This window comes from Pantherophis guttatus, chromosome 3, assembly GCF_059756535.1.
Source record: "Pantherophis guttatus breed Tessera chromosome 3, ASM5975653v1, whole genome shotgun sequence".
NCBI classification, from domain to species: domain Eukaryota; kingdom Metazoa; phylum Chordata; class Lepidosauria; order Squamata; family Colubridae; genus Pantherophis; species Pantherophis guttatus.
In genome coordinates, this window is record NC_142065.1 from 61,813,647 (window position 1) to 61,833,893 (window position 20,247).

The 20,247-nt window shown below is 36.0% G+C and overlaps 1 protein-coding gene across 3 annotated transcripts in view; it reads right to left on the reverse strand.

The window, feature by feature from the left end:
• The window catches only part of LOC117664199 (AGBL carboxypeptidase 4), an 836,143-nt gene that overhangs the window by 652,156 nt on the left and 163,740 nt on the right, over positions 1-20,247 (reverse strand). For all 3 annotated transcript variants that reach the window (XM_034415043.2, XM_034415044.3, XM_060689907.2), the window contains exon 4: positions 19,616-19,710. In XM_034415043.2, the coding sequence (XP_034270934.1) occupies positions 19,616-19,710 (95 nt within the window). The remainder of the gene's footprint in view (positions 1-19,615; positions 19,711-20,247) is intronic.

The window sequence follows — 20,247 nt, forward strand, 5'->3', positions numbered from 1 at the left end:
CTGACCCTAGAGTAAATGCAGAGAAAACAAAAGTACTTTCAGTGTGTGATAGTCGAAACTCTAATGGAACTTATACTTCAAAGTTGCTAAGTGCTTTTGAAAATGTTTCCTTGGTAGTTTGAATTAGACACTCATTGTTCTAGTCCAAATGGGGCTGTAACAGTTATTCATTGTAACTCTCCTTCCTCTCCTTGTTTTAATAGAATTCATCCCCTTACTGGGATAAAAATAAATCTTCACAGAAAACCAATCAAATGTGACAATGCTATCTGATTTTTCATAATTACATATACATTCTGTATTTGAAGTTATAACAGTAAAGTAAGGCTTGTTCACATGTCTCCACCACATATCCATTTTAAACCTATTACAAACAGAAATGATTTTTCATGAGGGAAAGATTAAAGATGACCAGATTTAAGCATACAGTCAAACAGTTAAAAATGTAATTTCTCCTGATTATCTTAAATAAGTTGTTATAACAGTTTATACCGTCAACAAAAAAAAGTAAAAGATTTTGCGTTTATTTTGTAAGCACACAACCTAAGGGAAAAATTAAAATGAGTAAAAATTATATATAAAACATTTTCTAAAAGAAAAAATAAAAATCTAACACTAGAATTATCTTCAGTTTTATAGTTAAAAGAAGATAATGTTTTCTTTTTTCTTTTTAATGAATCAAACAACCAATGTGATACTCTGAAGAAGGTAGTTAACTAGTCCTGTCTCCAATCCCTGAGGAATCCTTGGATGTTTCAGACTGCAGTGAGATACTACTTCATCATTTTATAGCATCTCCTCTGCATACGTGCAAACTATTTTTCATGTTCTGTCTAGGCTCCAACATCACATTAAAACAGGCCAAATGGTAGATTAGCTTTTGGTGTGCTGGGTAGGGAAGACCCAATCCTTGGTGGTCTAAGCAGGACAACCACTGACTTAATTAAGCATACTAAACCATAGTTTAAACTAGGTTTCCCCATCCCTTATCTAATGACTTATATTACAGGTAGTCCTTGACTTATAACAGCACTGTTCAAAATTACAACAGCACTGAAAAAAGTGAACTAATGACAATTTTTCACACTTACGACCTTTACAGCATCCCCAAGGTCACGTGATCAAAATTCAGACCCTTGGCAACTGACTCACATTTATGATGGTTGTAGTGTCCCATGGTCATGTGATCACCTTTTGCAACCTTCTAACAAGCAAAGTCAATGGGGAAGCCAGATTTACTTAACAACCATGTTACTAACTTAACAACTGCAGGGATTCACTTAACAACTATGGCAAGAAAAGTTGTAAAATGGGGCAAAATTAACTTAACAACTGTCTTGCTTAGTAACAGAAATTTTGGGGTCAATTGGGTCGTAAGTTGAGGACTACCTGTAGTATAGTACATTTGGAAGTTGGTATAATTACAACTGTGTGTCAAAGGATTTAACTAAATTGCCCTGGTTCTTTAAGCCAGTATCCCATCTACTTTTAAAGCCAGTTTCAAGTAGTTCTTCTAAATCTTTATTTATTTATTATTATTTTTTAGAAAAAAGAAGATATGTAATAAGTTGATGGTGTGGTTCCCTTCTTTCTCTTTGCCTTCAATATGCTCCTTATATGCTCATGAAGAGAGAAACAGAAAGAAGAAAGACATTGTGGGAAAATTCTCTGTGCAGAAGCCAGAAAGAGGAATTAACTATTGGCAAATCCCAGCATTGGGACACCGGGAGATTATGAGTTTTAGTTCTGTTTTAGGTATGAAAGCCAGTTTGGTGACCTTGAGCCAGTTACTTTCTCTCAATCTAAATCACCACACAAAGTTGCTGTTAAGGAGAACATAGGAGGAGGAAGGAATATTAAATATGTTTGCCACCTTTATTTATAAAAATAATAAAGGTAGGATTCTCTTTTTTTAATTTATTGTCCCATGAACTATGCTAGTTTAAAGACAAAATTGGGATTCTATATAGCAAAGAGATAGAAATTTATTTAGACTAACTGCCTTAGATTCTAGTACAACCAATTCCATAAATGCATAATTTGTTTACAAAGAGGACAAATATGAAACAATTTCTCCATGTTTTTCCACCCATTTATTATATCTGCTATTCATAATTAAATGTAGAAGATTCCAGGAAATTATAGTATTGAGTGTTTTTTTTTTTAAAAAAAAACCCTTTAACTCCATTTTCCATATGAATAAAAAGGCTATATTTCTTTGATAGTTTACCGAATGTATCTTGAGCACACCTATTCACATACAAGGAATCATAGAAGCCTTTAATTAGGAGACTTTGCTGAAATGGCAAATAAACAAAGAAGAAAAGAGTTTTCTTCTGGTTAAAGCAAATTAAGCCCTAGTGGATTCTTAAGGCCAACCTTTTTTTTCTAACTTGCCCCTCTCAGAAAAAAAAAAATCTTCTGGTAAAGTGAGTTTTAAACTTTACCAACTATACCTTGAAAGAAAAAAGTATTCCATCTAGTGAAATCTAACAGCTCTGGAGATTTGGAAGTATTTATCTTTTAGAAGAGACATGAGAAACCCCCCAAAAAGGCTATTAAATCCTCCTTTGGACATTAAAAGAAAGGCTGAGTGCCAAAGAACTGAGGCCTTTGGTGCTGGAGAAGACTCCTGCGAGTCCCTTGGACTGCAAGGGGATCAAACCGGTCAGTCCTAGAGGAGATCAACCCTGACTGCTCTTTAGAAGGCCATATCCTGAACATGAAACTCAAATATTTTGGCCATCTAATGAGAAAGAAGGACTCACTGGAGAAGAGCCTAATGCTGGGAAAGATTGAGGGCAAAAGAAGATGGAGATGACAGAGAATGAGGTGGCTGGATGGAGTCACTGAAGCAATAGGTGTGAGCTTAAATGGATTCCAGAGGATGGTAGAGGACAGGAAGGCCTGGAGGAACGTTGTCCATGGGGTTGCGATGGGTTGGACACGACTTCGCAACTAACAATAACAACAAAGTCCTCTTTCTCTTCCTCATTGGGGACTTTGAAGCAAGAGTATGAAGAATTTTGCTTCACATCAACAACTTTTAAAGGGCAGAAGTTTCTGAAATTAGAGCTACAGAAAAGCAATGGAGGATCTGTTTAAAAATCTGCTACAGGGGCCAACGTAAGTAATTTTCAAATATTGTTTAGAAATGAATGGAGCAATTTCAAGATAATTGGTAAAGGGCTTGGATTATTGGGGGGTGGCAACTTGGCATGAGACAATGTAGTCCAACAATTTCTAAATAAACCACAACAAATATTTTTCCAAATATATAATAGAACTAAACCCCCATTCCCTAAATCTTGTTCCCAATATTGGTCTTATATTTTCAAAAAATAGGAAAACTAAAATATTTGACCCATAAATTATCAAATACATTTCAAATTTCCAAAATGTTTTAAGGATCAAATGTTGAGTTTCACTTCTGGATGTTTATGTAATGATGGTTTACTATATCATACAAAAATAAGAGTTTAGTATAAGATGAATGACCTGCAATGAATTTAAAGTCATATTCTCAGTATCTTCTTTTTACCTCTTACTATCTTGGTAAAGATAGTTGAGTAAAACTTTGCCTACATTGTGTGTATTATGATATCTGCACAAAATAATTATCTTTGTTGTTAATGAAAACTTGTTTAAACAACCAAATAGTGATTGTATTGGTTCCAATTTCCAACTTTATAAATCTAAAATATGTCTAGTTTCTATTTGTCAATCTTTTTGATTTTCTATTTGTAAAGTTTTGAATTTGTCCCCCAAAATATGGAGATAAAAATTGTTTTATCTGAGTTGATTAAGTTTAATTGACAAAGCATGGCAATGTGGAACACCTTCTCCCAGCTGATATTCTGGAAGGAAAAGGAAACTGGGGAAAATAAGTAGAAGAACTGGTCTAAGGAAGACTATCCTAGCCTTGGAAAATCTCCATCTGTCAGAGTGTTAATGTTATGAAAATAGTGCCAATCATAGCATTGACAGATCTGTTGTAATATTCATTTAACCTTTTCATTTTAGGTTATTTAATAAAAGTTATTCCATTTCATTTGTTTAAAAAGGGACTTTATTTTATTCACATTCCATCTAATCACATTACCTTACTGTCACAATGAAATAAGGGGGGGGGATTCTAAACCAGGAAAGTATTTAATGCTGGAGCCAAGACAAAAATATTCTATAAATATCTCAAGCAGTTCATGGGATTTTGCTTTATTTCTGAAGAAAAACAAGAAGAAACAGGGTGAATTAGAAATTCAAGTAAATGAGGGCAGATATGATATTGTTGCCATTATGGAAACTTGGTGGGATGAAACCCACAAATGGAACATACAGCTAGAGGGATATAAATTATTTAAAAGAAATAATTTAAATAAAAGAGGAGGTGGAGTTGCACTATATATAAGAAATAACTACATCTCTACAGAAATTAAGCACAACAATGATGAAAATTATCTTGAATGCATTTGGGTCAATATTAAAGGGAGGGGAATGACATTGCCATAGGTCTATACTATAGGCCACCCAACCAAACAGAGGAAGTAGATGAACTTTTTGCTAGACAGCATCACCACAAGATGGATTCGTAACTGGCTGACCAACCGCACTCAACGTGTAGTCCTCAATAGAACTGCATCTACATGGAGGGAATTATGCAGTGGAGTACCCCAGGGCTCTGTTTTAGGCCCAATGCTTTTCAACATCTTCATCAATGTCTTGGACGAGGGGATAAATGGGGAACTCATCAAATTTGCAGATGACACCAAGCTGGCAGGAATAGCCAACACTCCAGAAGATAGGCTCAAGATACAGAAGGATCTTGAGAGACTTGAACATTGGGCGCTATCTAACAAAATGAAATTCAACAGAGAAGAAAACAAGGTTCTACATTTATGGAAGAAAAACAAAATGCACACGTACCATATATGTGGTACCTTGCTCAATAGTAGTAACTGTGAGAGGGATCTTGGAGTCCTAGTGGACAAACATTTAGATATGAGCCAGCAGTGTGCAGCAGCTGCCAAAAAAGCCAACACAGTTCTGGGCTGCATAAACAGAGGGATAGAATCAAGATCATGTGAAGTGTTAATACCACTTTATAATGCCTTGGTAAGGCCACACTTGGAATATTGCATTCAGTTTTTGTCACCACGATGTAAAAAAATGTTGAGACTCTAGAAAGAGTGCAGAGAAGAGCAACAAAGATGATTGGGGGACTGGAGGCTAAAACTTATGAAGAACGGTTGCAGGAAATGGGTATGTCTAGTTTAATGAAGAGAAGGACTAGGGGAGACATGATAGCAGTGTTCCAATATCTCAGGGGTTGCCACAAAGAAGAGGGAGTCAAACTATTCTCCAAAGCAACTGAGGGCAGGACAAGAAGCAATGGGTGGAAACTAATCAAGGAGAGAAGCAATTTAGAACTAAGGAGAAATTTTCTGACAGTTAGAACAATTAATAAGTGGAACAACTTGCCTGCAGAAGTTGTGAATGCTCCAACACTGGAAATTTTTAAGAAGATGTTGGATAACCATTTGTCTGAAGTGGTGTAGGGTTTCCTGCCTGGGCAGGGGGTTGGACTAGAAGACCTCCAAGGTCCCTTCCAACTCTGTTATTCTATTCTATTCTATTCTATTCTATTCTATTCTATTCTATTCTATTCTATTCTATTCTATTCTATTCTATTCTATTCTAAACCTACTATTATAAGAAGAACAGTTCTAGTAAATGGAAAAGCATGTGTCATCCCAGTTTACCTAATACATTTTTAATTTTTTTTCTTACCACCAACCTTTGATTATTTGTCATCTTCTTTTTGTTAGAGATTACAGGCAGAACCTGTTTACACAATACAACGTGAGCACCATAATCCAATCAATTGTGGGAATTGAAAAAGATTGTTTTAGCCCCAAACAGCCTCAGAGTTGGAGCTAAACCAACTCAGTCTGTTCTGCTGTGACAATTCAGATGAATCTTTCAATAAAGTTAATAGAGATGTTCTAAAATGACCTAGAGAAATGGGGCTGCTGTAGAAACTCTTTATCTCTTTCTTAATCCTGTGCACAGTGGACAGAAGCAATATATCCACCACATTTTAATATTTTTAGCAAAAAAAAAAAAAGTAGCAGGAAGTGATAGCCTTCCAACTCTCTTGGTTGAAGATCAAAAGCAGTCAAACATAACAGTTCCCCCATTTGACATCTTTAATTGTGTGTATTAGCAGAAGGATTAATATTTAGCCTGGTTGACTAGATCAGCTACCTAGTGTGAATATAGCCAAGCAAATCTAATGTTTCCTGAAACTTCACATCAGTTTTCTCTGGTTAAAACTTAGCATAAAATTTTAACTGGAAAAAAATTATGAGCAGATTATCCCCTGACCTTGAAATAATTTAAATCTAGATGTCTCTTATGTAAAAGCATTCTGACTCCTTTTTATTGCTATTTGAAACACTGCTTTAGATTTTGCAAGATATTATTTAAACCGAATAAGTTCAATGAAAGAAGAATTTAAAAATTTAAAAAGAAACTTCCCACTAAATACAGTTATCTATGTAATGAACATTTCCTTTTGAATTGCATTATCTAATTGCATTCTTAAAAGTTTCTTAAGAGGTTTGACACAATATGAACTACACCTATATCAAGAGTTGAAAAACTATATACTTTATATATTTATTTATATTTGAATCTATTAGTTGCCCAACTCGAATGGACACTGGGTCAAAACTAGAACATAACATAAAAACAGATAAAAACATCAAATCAGATGGACAGCACAAACTGAACTAATTTTATAAAAATCAAAAACAAACAAAACAGGGGCTCTAGACAAATAATAAAACATCAATCACAAGCCTGGGACCAAAGCCAGGTTTTCAAGCTTTCTAGAACCCTAGAAAAGTTGGTGATGTCCTTGACTCTTGTTTCTGTTCCAGAGGGTGGAGACCATAATAGAGAACACACATTTCCTTGGTCCCACAAGATGACAATGTTTAATAAAGGGAACCTGGAGTCTGCCAGAACATAGTGGTACTTCAGATATCCATATCAGATATGCCATAAAGGGCTCTATAGGTAATAACCAGCACCTTGAATTGCAATCAGAAGTTGACTGGCAGCCAGTGCAGCTCACATAACAGTGGTGACACACAGACATACCAAAAGGCACCCACTACTGCTTGCATTTTGAATCAGCTGTAATTTCAATTTAAGTCTTCAAGGGCAGCCTCCTACAGACCATATTGCAATAATCTAATTATGAAGTGACAGGGACTGTCTGAATGGCCACTGGTGCACAAGATGAACATGTACCTGGACACAGTTGCCACCTTTAAGCAGTAGCTGTGAGGCTAGAAGAACCTCCAGATTGTGCACTAGTCTTGAGTGGAGTAGTTCACTACCATCCAAGATCATTGTTGGTAACATCCCTAACTTCGGGGAGTCAAACTGCCACAACCACTCAGTCTTGTTAAAATTGAGCCAAAGTATGTTTCACCCCATCCAGATCTGAACAGCCTCCAGACATTTGGGTCAATACATAAACATCTTCACCTGTGCCAGAGTGAGATGTAGAGCTGGATATAATCAGCCTACTGATGATACAACCCCTGAACTGTCAAACAGATGAACCAGGGGTTTCATGTAGAAGAGGACAGGAAAGAGGATCAAGCCTGAAGCATCCCACACATGAAGGACCATAGATACAATCTCTCCCCCACCCGCCCCATAAAATAAATATACAGCAGAAACAAAGGCTCTATGCAGTCCTATGTTTGGGAATTAGGTAAATTATTGTCACAGACAAAGGAATGATATAAGAAACAGTGTAAATAGAAATTTGAGTTCATACTTTGTAAAATAAGTAAGAGATTAAGATCACAGGAAAAAAATGTAATATGTCATTCACACCACCTTGATACTGGCATCATGTCACTGTTTTAAATGTTAATTATGCATTGATCAAGGAAACAATTATTATTATTTATTTATTTAAAGGGTAAAGAAAATAATAATAGCTGCAAAGAATTGTCCATTGCTAACAATATTTACTTAGAAGCATTTCCTGAGACTGTGAACATATCCGTTCCTTATCTATGAATACACATGAACAGAACTGCTCTAATTCTGTTTGTTTTTTAAAAGAACACAAAGTGATAGAATCAGTTATCTGAAATTTTTAAAACACTATCAGGTTCTTTAGAATTTAAAGAGTTAAAGAGTTAAGATACAATGGTTCTAACTCAATAATAATATACAATTTTTCTCCTTTTCTTTCTATTTCTTCCAAGTAAATATATTTATTCTATTATATTAAGCATGTTTTTTTCTTCCATTCAATCATGTCCAATTTTTGAAGACTGCCTGGACAAGTCTCTGCAGTTTTCTTGGCAAGGTTTTTCAGAAGTCATTGGCCACTGCCTACTTCTTAGAGCTGGGAGAAAGTGACTACCTTAACCATTACACCAAATGGGTCTAACGCTATATTACAGAATCTTAAATTTGTTTATAAAATTAAAGTCTATGAACAAACTAGGGACAGAGATGTTGGTAGGAAAGGTTATGTAATAAAAGCACACCTAAGCATCAAACCATTCTGTCTCCCTGCCTTCTTGTTTTTTTATAGTTATCAAAAGCAAAATAATTCATTAAAAATTGTGATTTTTTAGTCAGGAATTTTACAATGACTTTTTTTTTCTTTCTCAAAAGCAACAAGGTTAGGAATGATACTGATCTCTCCCATGGTTTCATTTTCTTGTAAACTGAATTGAATTCCAACAATGATATTGATTTAAATATTTAGGGAGAAAAATCCAGAAATGATGGGGCATTTGCAAGATTGGCTTCATTCTAGCTGCTCAGACTAACAAACATGCCAATTTTCTACATATCAAGCCTTCTGAGGACTGAGATTGAGACCTGCCTGCCCGGGCATTCGATGGCCTTTCCCACCCCCTTGAGACACACCCCATGCTCCATTTTCCAGTCTTCAGGGTCTCCACAGCCCTTTCCTCCCTGCTAGTTCTTTCCCTTTCCACCAGATCCATACAGGGCTTTCCCACTCACACTGGGCCCCCACAGGCCTTTTGTTCCCTACCAGCTCTCCCCACCTTCCCCATCACCCATTGCACACATATTTTTTGAAGGTCTCTCGAATTCCAGAGCTTTCCTCAGCAGTGTGTAGACTATGTTAAGTTCCTAGAAGCAGCTTCCATTTCAGTGCAATGGCAAGGAATTTTTTTTTTTTTTTAATTTGATTTATATGCCGCCCTTCTCCGAAGACTCAGGGCGGCTTACAATGTGCTCAGCAATAGCCTTCATCCTTTTTGTATATTTTTATACAAAGTCAGCTTATTGCCCCCACAACTGGGTCCTCAATTTACCTACCTTAGAAAGGATGGAAGGCTGAGTCAACCTTGAGCCTTGGCAAGATTCGAACCCTGCAGTAATTGCAGGCAGCTGGTCTTAATAACCAGCTTAATAACAGGGTGCCTTAAACCCCTGTACTACCAAGGCTCTTGTAGGAGTGCTCAAAATGGAAGCTGTTTCTGGAAGGCAACCAAGCAGCCCAGAGACAAGTGGCCTGCCCTCCTTCCCCAACATGAGATTTGGAAACATTAAAGTGTGTGATGGGGGGAGGGTAAGGAGTAGGCCCAATTCCTGGGGGAATCTGGCAGGGCAAAGGGGTGGGGGGAGAGAGGAAGAGAGGTGCTGCAGCATCCCATGGTCAGCCTTAAGGACAAATTAACACAGGGCACTACAATGGATGTAACTTCAAAACCAGGTCATAAATAACTTTTGGAGAGGGTTTGTCACATCTGCTAAGTGACAGGTCATTAAGCGAGGACTACCTTTACCTACATAGCAACTATGTTTGAACACTGGTCCTAATTTTTTATATCCATGGAATTATGCATGTTGGCATTATTCAATTCAACAAATATGCTTTTTCTCACTCATATTAGCCTAATATTTTCTCTAGTTTTCTTTCTAGATTTATATGGTTTGTTTTATTCTTTGAAATAAGTCATTAGTTCCCCATGTACTGCATTTGCTTTCAGATATGCATATAATTCTTCAGTTGATCAACAGAAACAGTATGTGTTTATATATAAAAGTTCCAATTCCTGAAACAAACTTAATTCCTTATAAATATTAAGATGACTAATATGTAGCATTTGCATAAAATAGGTCCCATGTTGCAAGATTTCAAAACCAGTCCTACTCACACATTGAAGTATTATATAGATTGTGTTGTTGTTGAGAAAATGAAATTATGCAGGCATTTTCAAGAAACAATAGTCTTGGGGTTTGCAGGAACAATACTTCAAATTCAACTATTGCTGTAAAGTTTTAAATTCACATTTTAAAAGCTTTAATTGGAAATATTTCACAATGCTTTTGTGATTTTATTCCTCAGCTGAGAAAACACACTGGGTGCTCTGCCTACCACACCTGAACTTCTCTGGCCTAATGTTTTTCTCTGCAGGGGCTCTTTCTGAATATTTCCCACAGATACAATACAGGATTAAAAAATGATACCAAGAACAAAAATCTACATGATTTCGTTTTTCTAAATAGATCTTGCTGATAAATTTTCAAGAATTTTCAGTTCTGACATAAAGATTATTTCTAATCCATACCAGTTGTTATTGCTAATTACCGGTAATTAGATTTTATATTCCCAACAGATGGTGTCCCATACAAAATCAAGTTAGCTTTCCATATTTGGCCCCAAACTTGTTTCATTCTGAGGTGGGGGGAAATCCCTTCCCTTTGTGTTTAAAATAGATAACTCTGTTTTTTTCCCCTTTGCTAGCAGTAAATTCCAGGAGTCTGCAATACAGCCCCCATTACATTCCAAGATGGTGTCAATGAACATCATTTTTTTTAAAAAAGTGTATAAAAACATTAACATACTATTTTTAAAAAACTAGATATTAGTGAATATTATCAAAAATATTAAGTATGCTCCCTGACCAACCATTGAATGATTATGACATCAGAAATAGGTAATGTGTCTCCCACATAACTCCTAGATCGGGGTGACAAACTTGCAACCTGCAGGCCAGATGCGTTACGTGCTGGCCACGCCCACACCCAGTTTAGCAAAGGTGGGGGGAAAGTTGTGATACGTCACGTGACAATGCGAGTTTGACATCCCTAGATTATTCTTATCAGAACCTGCAAGTTAGAAACCCTTGTTAGGTACTTATAGACAGACACAAAATCATTTCCAAATCATATCCACTAATTTAAATAAAATTTAACCCACTTCTTTACTATAGGTTAGTAATCCAGATTAACTAAAACTTACTAAAATAGATCCTAGTAGAAATAGAAAAGTAGAACATACAGAATAAATTAAGGCATGCAAGATAAAAATATACAAGTATCCTTGCATTATTTTGCTATTAGCAATAAACAAGTTTTACAAGCTGTGAAAACAAAATTTGAAATGGCAAGCGTTACCTTGGGTCCTTATCTGCTAGTGAAAATTGAACATAAAATTTTTCAGTCTATCTTGGAAATTGAGTTAGAAGAGGCATTAATAAGCTGTCTCGATAGAAATTACTATATAACAGAACATGAGTTCATATTTCAATATTACCATCTTTAGAAGGGCAAAGCCTTTCCACGTAGGGAATTTTGTGGATTTTTTTCCCTCCAGCTCTGCTGATGGTATTATATTGAAACGTAATAATATAAATGCTTGCCAAAATTTATTATTTGTAACTTCATTCAGATACAATGCTGCTTTGAAGTGTGCACTGCTGTGGCCCAATTGTACCTAACTGACAGTTTACTATATTCATATAGTAAATAAACAAACAAACAAGCAAGCAAACAAATATCATTTTAGCCATTGTCTATCCGCTGCAGGATAAAGGCCTCTTCCACATGTCTCCAGCCTATGTGGTCTTGAGTTTTCTCTTGCCAATTGGACCCCCAATACTTGCTTCATCTTGTTTTAGGTCTCTTTCGTGGATGCTTTTTATCAAGTGGGATCCATTCTATGACTGCCTTGGTCCACTTGCCATCAGTTCTTCTTGCTATGTGAACAGCTCATTTCCATTTCAATTCTTTTACTCTCTTGATGATATCGTATACTTTCGTTTGTTCTCTAATCCATGTGCAGGTCATATACTGTATGTGTATATATAAGATACAGATACACACACACACACACACACACACACACACACACACACACACACAATACAAACCAGCAAGTATTGCAGGCCCAATTAGCAAAGGTGTGTGTGTTTGTGTGTGAGTGTATGGGTGCGCAATACTCTGATTGCAATCCTATATTTAGGACCCTAATCCTAACCTTCTTGCCTTTAGTTCCTTACCAGAATAATTTAAATGCAGAACAGTCAGAATGTTGACAAATGTTCTATTACATCTCCTGAGCAATTTCAATTCTATATACTTCTCTCTGACCAATAATTCAACTCCTACAAATTTTTAAACCAATATCTACAATTTGGAACTCCAGAAAAATTGTGGCATTCCCTTATACGGAAGTATCCTTTTGGAGGTACCTATTAACACATAATGTTCAAATGACATCAGAGACCAGATCCAAATCTGATGTTTAGATCTATATATGCTCAATAATGCTGGATTGATGCCCTTTCCAAATATATTGGTGGTATCTGTACTCCTATCTTAAATATTTCAAAACATTTTCATATCACTACTGTTCTAAAATCAGCTGAAATACTGTGCTTTTAAGCTGGCAAAATTGCCTTCATAAAAAAAACAACAAAATAAATTCCATAAATTTTTCCATACAATTTTTATTGGTGCCTTATATTTTTGAAAATTATTATTTTTTTCTTTAAGGCAATTTGAAGTCTTCTACAAATACTAATGCTACAAAGCATATATATTGCAATTACTCCTGAAGAAAAATAACATTTGGCTCTTTTTGAGAATTCAGTTCTCCCTTGTTTTCATGCTTCATACAGTGCCTACTCTCTTTGCTTTCTTCTTTACCATCTGCCCATTTCTCTGGGAGAAATTGCCAAAAACCTTGACTATGTCATCCATTGCCATCATGTAGAAGACAGTGCCATCTCCACCTCCACATATCCCTGTGGTATAACTGGAAGACAGTTTGGAATAAATATATTAAAGGTTCCAAAAAGATCTTACTATCTTTTAAATAACTGTTAGAGGATGTAACTTTTGCCAACAAATATCAGAGTCATCCCAATATCTGACAAAAATACTTTTATGATTTTTCTTATTTACTAGAGAAAAATTCCCAATATTACTAAATGTTAATTATTCACATACCTAAGTTTTACAATATTAAAGACTATACTATAATTGTAATTTAATAATTCAGTTCCAGAATTTAATTTAATTTAATTTAATACCAACTACAAATGTATAAACAGCTTTTAAATCTCTCTCTAGCTGACATTATAATGCTCCCTTTTACTCATTTCCTGTCCTACCTACCTGTCCTTGATATTTTACTACTTCAGTAGGGCAAAAAGACACAATTACCAATCCTTCATTCTTTTTCCATCCTATCCAGCAGGTGAAGTACTGATACATTAATAACTATACAAAATTTTGGTATTTATTTATTTAATCACAATTTAGAAGCTGCCAAAACTCCAGATTACTCTGATGGTTTACATTTAAAATAAAAAATGAAATGGAGTTCAACTACCACTCTGTCCCAAAACCTGGAAGATGACATTCATCTTCATTTCAATGAACTCCAAATCCCATATATGTTCCAGAGTTCACTTCATGCATCTCTAGTTGGAGATGAAGCAAGGAGTCTCACTCTTCTTCATCAATAGCAATAGCACTTAAATTTATATACCGCTTTATAGTGCTTTACAGCCAGGGGTGGGTTTCACTTACCTTTGATACCGATTCGCGTGCAGGCCACTTCTGTGCATGCGCAGAGCGTATATGACGACGTCCGGGCGGGTGGGCGGAGCCTCCTGCTGCCACTGCTACTGGTTCACCTGAACCGGGGCAAACCGGTAGCAACCCACCACTGTTTACAGCCCCCTCTAAGCGATTTACAAAGTCGGCATATTGCTCCCAACAATTTTAGGTCCTCATTTTACCCACCTCAGAAGGTTGGAAGGCTGAGTCAACCTTGAACCTGGTGAGATTTGAACTGCCAAATTGCAGGGAGCTGGCAGTCAGCAGAAGTAGCCTGCAGTACTGCACTCTAACCACTACGCCACCATGGCTCATTGGCTGAAGAGAGCCAGATCTTCACAGCCCTTCTAAACAACAGAAGAGTTGGCCCATTCAGATTTCAGGGAGAACCTCATTCCAGAAGGTAGTTGCTGCTGAAGAGAAGGAGCACTTCCAAGTCCTAAGGGATGACTTTGATTAACTGAGGAAACCTGGTGCACACCAACCCTGCCAGATACTATGGGAGATAGGCAGTTCCCCAAGTAACCAGGCCTATGCCGCATGGTTAATTCATTCTTGCATTTTTCTTTTCTCATCCCCGTACTTCCATAGTGATATTGAGGGTTACAAAGCCCCAGGCATATACAGGAGATTTATTTCCCCTAACTCTGAGACAATAAGTGATTTTGTAGGGGAGAGTGTGTCATATGTGCATATTTCTGGCTTTCATATTATTTTCCATATATAATGACTGTTAATCTCTACTAATCTCAAATAATATTTTCTTCAGAGTGCAAAGGCAGAAGAGACATACATGCTAACAACTTGCAAATGTATATATAAAAAAGAAACTCTGAAACCAGCAGCTAATCAAAATTCAAATGTTACCTAAACAGCTTTGCCCTCTCTCGATCAATAAAACATGAAGAAATACCAGTCTTTATACCCATATTGCTTTTCTATAAATCTATCAAATAAAATGCAAACAATAACCCACCTGAGGTGAAGAAAAAACAAGCTTAGCAACATCTATAGAAATTAGCATCTAAGTTACTCCACAGGAAACTCTCCACCACCCAAGATACTACTGTATAGGGAAAAAAATGCATGGAGCTCCAGATCGAGGGATATTATCAGTGGTCTTGTATGTCTTCCATTTCCTAATTATTGCTCCCACAGTTGATTTCTTCACACCAAGCTGCTTGCCTATTGCAGATTCAGTCTTCCCAGCCTGGTGCAGGTCTACAATTTTGTTTCTGGTGTCCTTCGACAGCTCTTTGGTTTTCACCATAGTGGAGTTTGGAGTGTGACTGTTTGAGGTTGTGGACAGGTGTCTTTTATACTGATAACAAGTTCAAACAGGTGCCATTAATACAGGTAATGAATGGAGGACAGAGGAGCCTCTTAAAGAAGAAGTTACAGGTCTGTGAGAGCCAGAAATCTTGCTTGTTTGTAGGTGACCAAATACTTATTTTCCACCATAATTTGCAAATAAATTCTTTCCAAATCAGACAATGTGATTGTCTGGATTTATTTTCTCATTTTGCCTCTCATAGTTGAGGTCTACCTATGATGTCAATTACAGGCCTCTCTCATCTTTTTAAGTGGGAGAACTTGCACAAATGGTGGCTGACTAAATACTTTTTTGCCCCACTGTATATAAACCACCAAACAATGTTTAAATGTCTATGGAGATTCTCAGTCATCCAGATCATGGTTGTCTCAACAGTGCTTTTTCAAGAGGCAACTGGATTTTCTTGTTTTTCTTTGAAGACGTTTCACTTCTCATCCAAGAACCGTCTTTAGCTCTCAAACTCTGTTTACTGAACCACAGAGCTTCTGTTACATGATTCTATTGTTTTAGTTTCTGGACCTATTTTTGATCCAAACAGAACTGCCCTGGAACAAACTAAAACTGCCCTGGATCCAAACTGGCTTGGATCTTGTGAGCTCATAATATTGCTGTCACTAATGCTTGTCAGTGAATCACATCATAATGCACAGAAAGGAATACCCATTTCTGAAGCAAGTCACTATCACAGAGAGTTATCTAAAGTTCCCGACTCCTTTTTTGTATCTCAAATTGTAAATGTCTACTACTGCTTTTAAATTGTCTATTACAATGATTATTCCATAAGGAAAAATTACTATTCTATAGGTGCTAATTAGAATTTTCCATATGATCTTTGTTGGGATAACTTAAATGATGAGTAGCCAGTTGCTGCTTATGAAAGACAAGCACAACTTGAAGGCTAATGTCTCTATTGAGACAAGCTCTTGCTGAATATAAAGTTATAGTAATTCTATACCTAGGGATAATATTTGCTGACTTTAGAAAACACATTTCCTACTGAACAAATCATTTTTACTTCACTTTTTAAAATTTGCAAAACCTTGTAAAATCATGGTGATGGCAATGCAGATGTGCGCAAGCATATCAGTAGTCTACTGTGGTCTAATGTTTAAGGTTTCCATAATTCAGAAGTCTTGTTGCAATTGCAAATGTAGCCCCAACCTTTTCCAAAGTTCAAGATTGGCATATAATAAATTCACTACTAGAAAACTCTTCTTCCTATGATAAGCAAGCTATTTTCATCAAGAGAGAAGTGGAAATCTGGTGATGGGGAGGACTGGGTTCAATGATGAGAATACATTCTTATTGATCAGTATCAATAGTACTATGTTACACCTATTAAACCAGAAATGGATTGGTTACCAGTACATTTCCAAGTGCAATTCAAGATACTGATTGGTTAGATACCCAACGGCTTAAGGATACAGTATTTAAAAGACTGACTTTTCTAGATAAATGCTGCCAAAAACGCCTGCTCAAGGTTCTTACCTCTCAGGAGTTGCAGCACAAGGAGGGTCAATGGCAGACATTCTGTATAAGACTTCCCTATTGTGAAATACCTTACTCTCCAAGATTAGAATGGTCTCCAGTCTAATGGCCTTCGAGAAAGTTGTAAAGCTGTCCAGGACAGCCTTTTGAAATTAAAACTGGAGTTGCTGATATCAGACTCAATTTACTGTATTATTATATTGTGTATTTTACTGTATTTATTGGAATGCAAACTTGGCTGCATGAACATCAGCCTAGCCCTGAAAAAGAAGAGAGGGTGAGAAATAAACTCAATATTACCCTGCTTTAACACTGTGATACTCTGTGTTTGAAATCTTTCCAAAGTTAATCAATGCATGCCAACAAATGTAATTGAATTTTGAATAGAATTAATGACTGGCATGTAAAGGAACTCTTGGTACCTCTGTTATGCTCTGGTATCTTTTATGACGATAACTGATCTGAACTTAACTAAGGGTTAGAAAAGATAAAACCACCTAGAGAAGTTAAAACCATCTCTCAGACACCTAATTGGGTCCAACTAAGGGTCCAATCCCTCTATACAGAGGTGTTAGGTAAAGATATGTAAGATTAGGAAAAAGCAAAACACTCTGATCTCAATGCATTTAACTATCAATTTATAGTGAGTGCATATCATTACAGCTATCTTTCATTTTTAGAAAAGCAGAGTATTTTGGCTATATTTGAAAAAATATGCAGAGTATTTTTACTTTTATAAGTACACTTTTATAAGTGTATTTAAATAATATGTAAATGATACAGACTTGTCACAAGATAAGGACCAATAATGGTTTGGAAATGTTTTCATGAGAAAGTCAATGTGTAGATACAAGACTTTTAATGACAAAAACACTGTTCATCTGTAATTTTTTTCTATGCAGTAAATACAAGAAACTGCTCATTAACTATGACCGCTTGGTTTCTATTACAGAATGATTTCTTCTTCAGGGATATGTATCAAAGTCCTGAAAGAAAAATCTATTTTTGGATACAACTGCAGGAGCTAAATAAATCAAATTATCTATCATATCTAAACAGGACATTGCTAGGCAGGATAAACACCTATAAGATATTCTAAGCTTTTAGGTGAAAAAGTGAAATATAGTATAGTATACAAATATAATAAAGAGTGATAAGGTTACTATGGAAAGTAGATGTTTTCTTCAAATTTAATGGAGCATAACCAAGACTATGGTTTTCCCAGTTGCAATGTATGGTAGTGAAAGTTGGACCATAAGGAAGGCTGAGCGTCAAAGAATTGAGGCCTTTGAACTATGGCTGGAAAAGACTCCTGCGAGTCCCTTGGACTGTAAGGCAATCAAACCAATCAGTCCTAGAGGAGATCTACCCTGACTGCTCTTTAGAAGGACAGATCCTGAAGATGAAACTCAAATATTTTGGTCACTTAATGAGAAGGAAGGACTCACTGGAGAAGAGCCTAATGCTGGGAACGATTGAGGGCAAAAGAACAATGGGACGGCAGAGAATGAGGTGGCAGGATGGAGTCACTGAAGCAGTCGGTGTGAGCTTAAATGGTCTCAGGGGGATGGTAGAGGAGAGGAAGGCCTAGAGGAAAGTTGTCCATGGGGTCATGATGAGTCAGACACGACTTTGCAACTAACAACAACAACATTTCTGGTGCAAAGATAAAAAAATGTATGAGGTAGCAATAATATATATTCCATTCCATCAAGCACAATGGCCAAAAACTATTTCTATGTATTTAGTTTTATATTTTTATTCTATTTTCCTTATTGTTTATTTTTGTTTGCAATATTTTAAATCCTCTGTTATTTCATGTAATAATAATTAGTCTGAATAGGAGTGTGTTTCTACTGCTTTTATTTATACATACTGGATAAATATGAAGAAAATAAAATGAAAAGGGCCTATCATTGGTACAGAATTTCTGCCTCGTTGATTTATTGTTTTTGAAAATATATACTGGTATACTTATGAACAACTTGCCAATATACGTTATTGAACAAAAGATGTAAGAATGTCACTTTTAAATATACTGGAAAAGGCTGAGTTTTCATTTCCTAGTTTCAGGGTCTTTTCCACACGGTTTATATAGAATTATATTTCAATATGGAACCACATAAAAAGCATAATAAGAACTATTCAGTGAATTCTAAAGTTAATATTAAGACATGCTATACGAACAGGGAGGTCTGAAGGTGGCACACATTTGCTTAACATTTTCTATACATAATTGGGCTTGAAATTGCCTCATACAAGATCTGAGTAAACAGAAGACAATAATATTTCACAAACCTGCAGATGTAACAGCATACTGACTGATACAACAAATCACAAACATTTTCTCATAGGAGAATAAAACAAAACAAAATTGCTAACTGTATCCAAATAGCCCAGGTAATATAGTTTTTGGTTCTCATTCTCAAGACAAACAAACTGCTTTAAGAATATGTTTTGATCTATTTGTCTCGCTTTGTTTTGCCATGTGTAAAAGAACTTATGTCTACCCCACAGTTCTATATATCATTTGAAGTGCCCCATATAACCTTAGTCAAAAAATGGTTAACATTAGAGTGATCCATCCTTTAGCATTCAATTGAGCTGACTATCCAGTGAAATGCTATGAATATGTGACAGGAAGATCACTCATCCTTGCTAGAGCCAAATACTAACACTGACTCATTCGCAAGGTCAGTCCACGCTATCAGAACAAATGCTGCTTTAGAAGGAAAACAGTGAAGCATATATAAAGAGAATAAAGATAACCAGAGCTTAATGAATCCCACAAAGAAAAAAGGAATGATTCTAAAATATCATAGCTGAAGCTCGCTCCGTAAAGACAATATTCACTGAGTGTTAACTTACCATTTAGGCCGGCTTGTGGATTTTACCATTGGAGCCATTCCATCTCGATAGAGGCTCTTTGTTTTACTGAAGTTGACAATATTGAAAATTACCCTCTGAAAGACACAATATAAGAAGAGAATCTCAGCTATATTGTATATCACACACACACTCACATTGGTTTCTAAATGTAGAATCTTTATAATTGAATAGTGCATAGCTTAAAACGCAGACAATAAGGCAACCATTTACAAAACCTCTCCAGGTCTATACTTTAACTTCTCCAGCTTTCTTCTTAGAGTATTTTTTGTATTGTATCTAAATTGCCTGCCCAAGAATTGAAAAATATTTTGTAGTTAAGTGAGCAATTACTTAGGATGACAATGGTTCCATGTAGGAATCTTTCAAACTGCCTAGGATTGTTAGAAAATTCTGCTGTAGTCTGCAATTGACAGTTGCTGTTTGTATTCCACTAGTAACCATTCCAGTGGGACACAGAAAGGATAAGAAAATGAAGGAGAAAAGGACGGTGAGCAAAACTACAAAAATAGAACATATATTACTACTAAACCTCTTGTGCGATTTTCACCAGAAAGAAGTTATATTAAAGAAAACTCATGGGAGCATGTTTTGAATGTACCACATAATGAAAA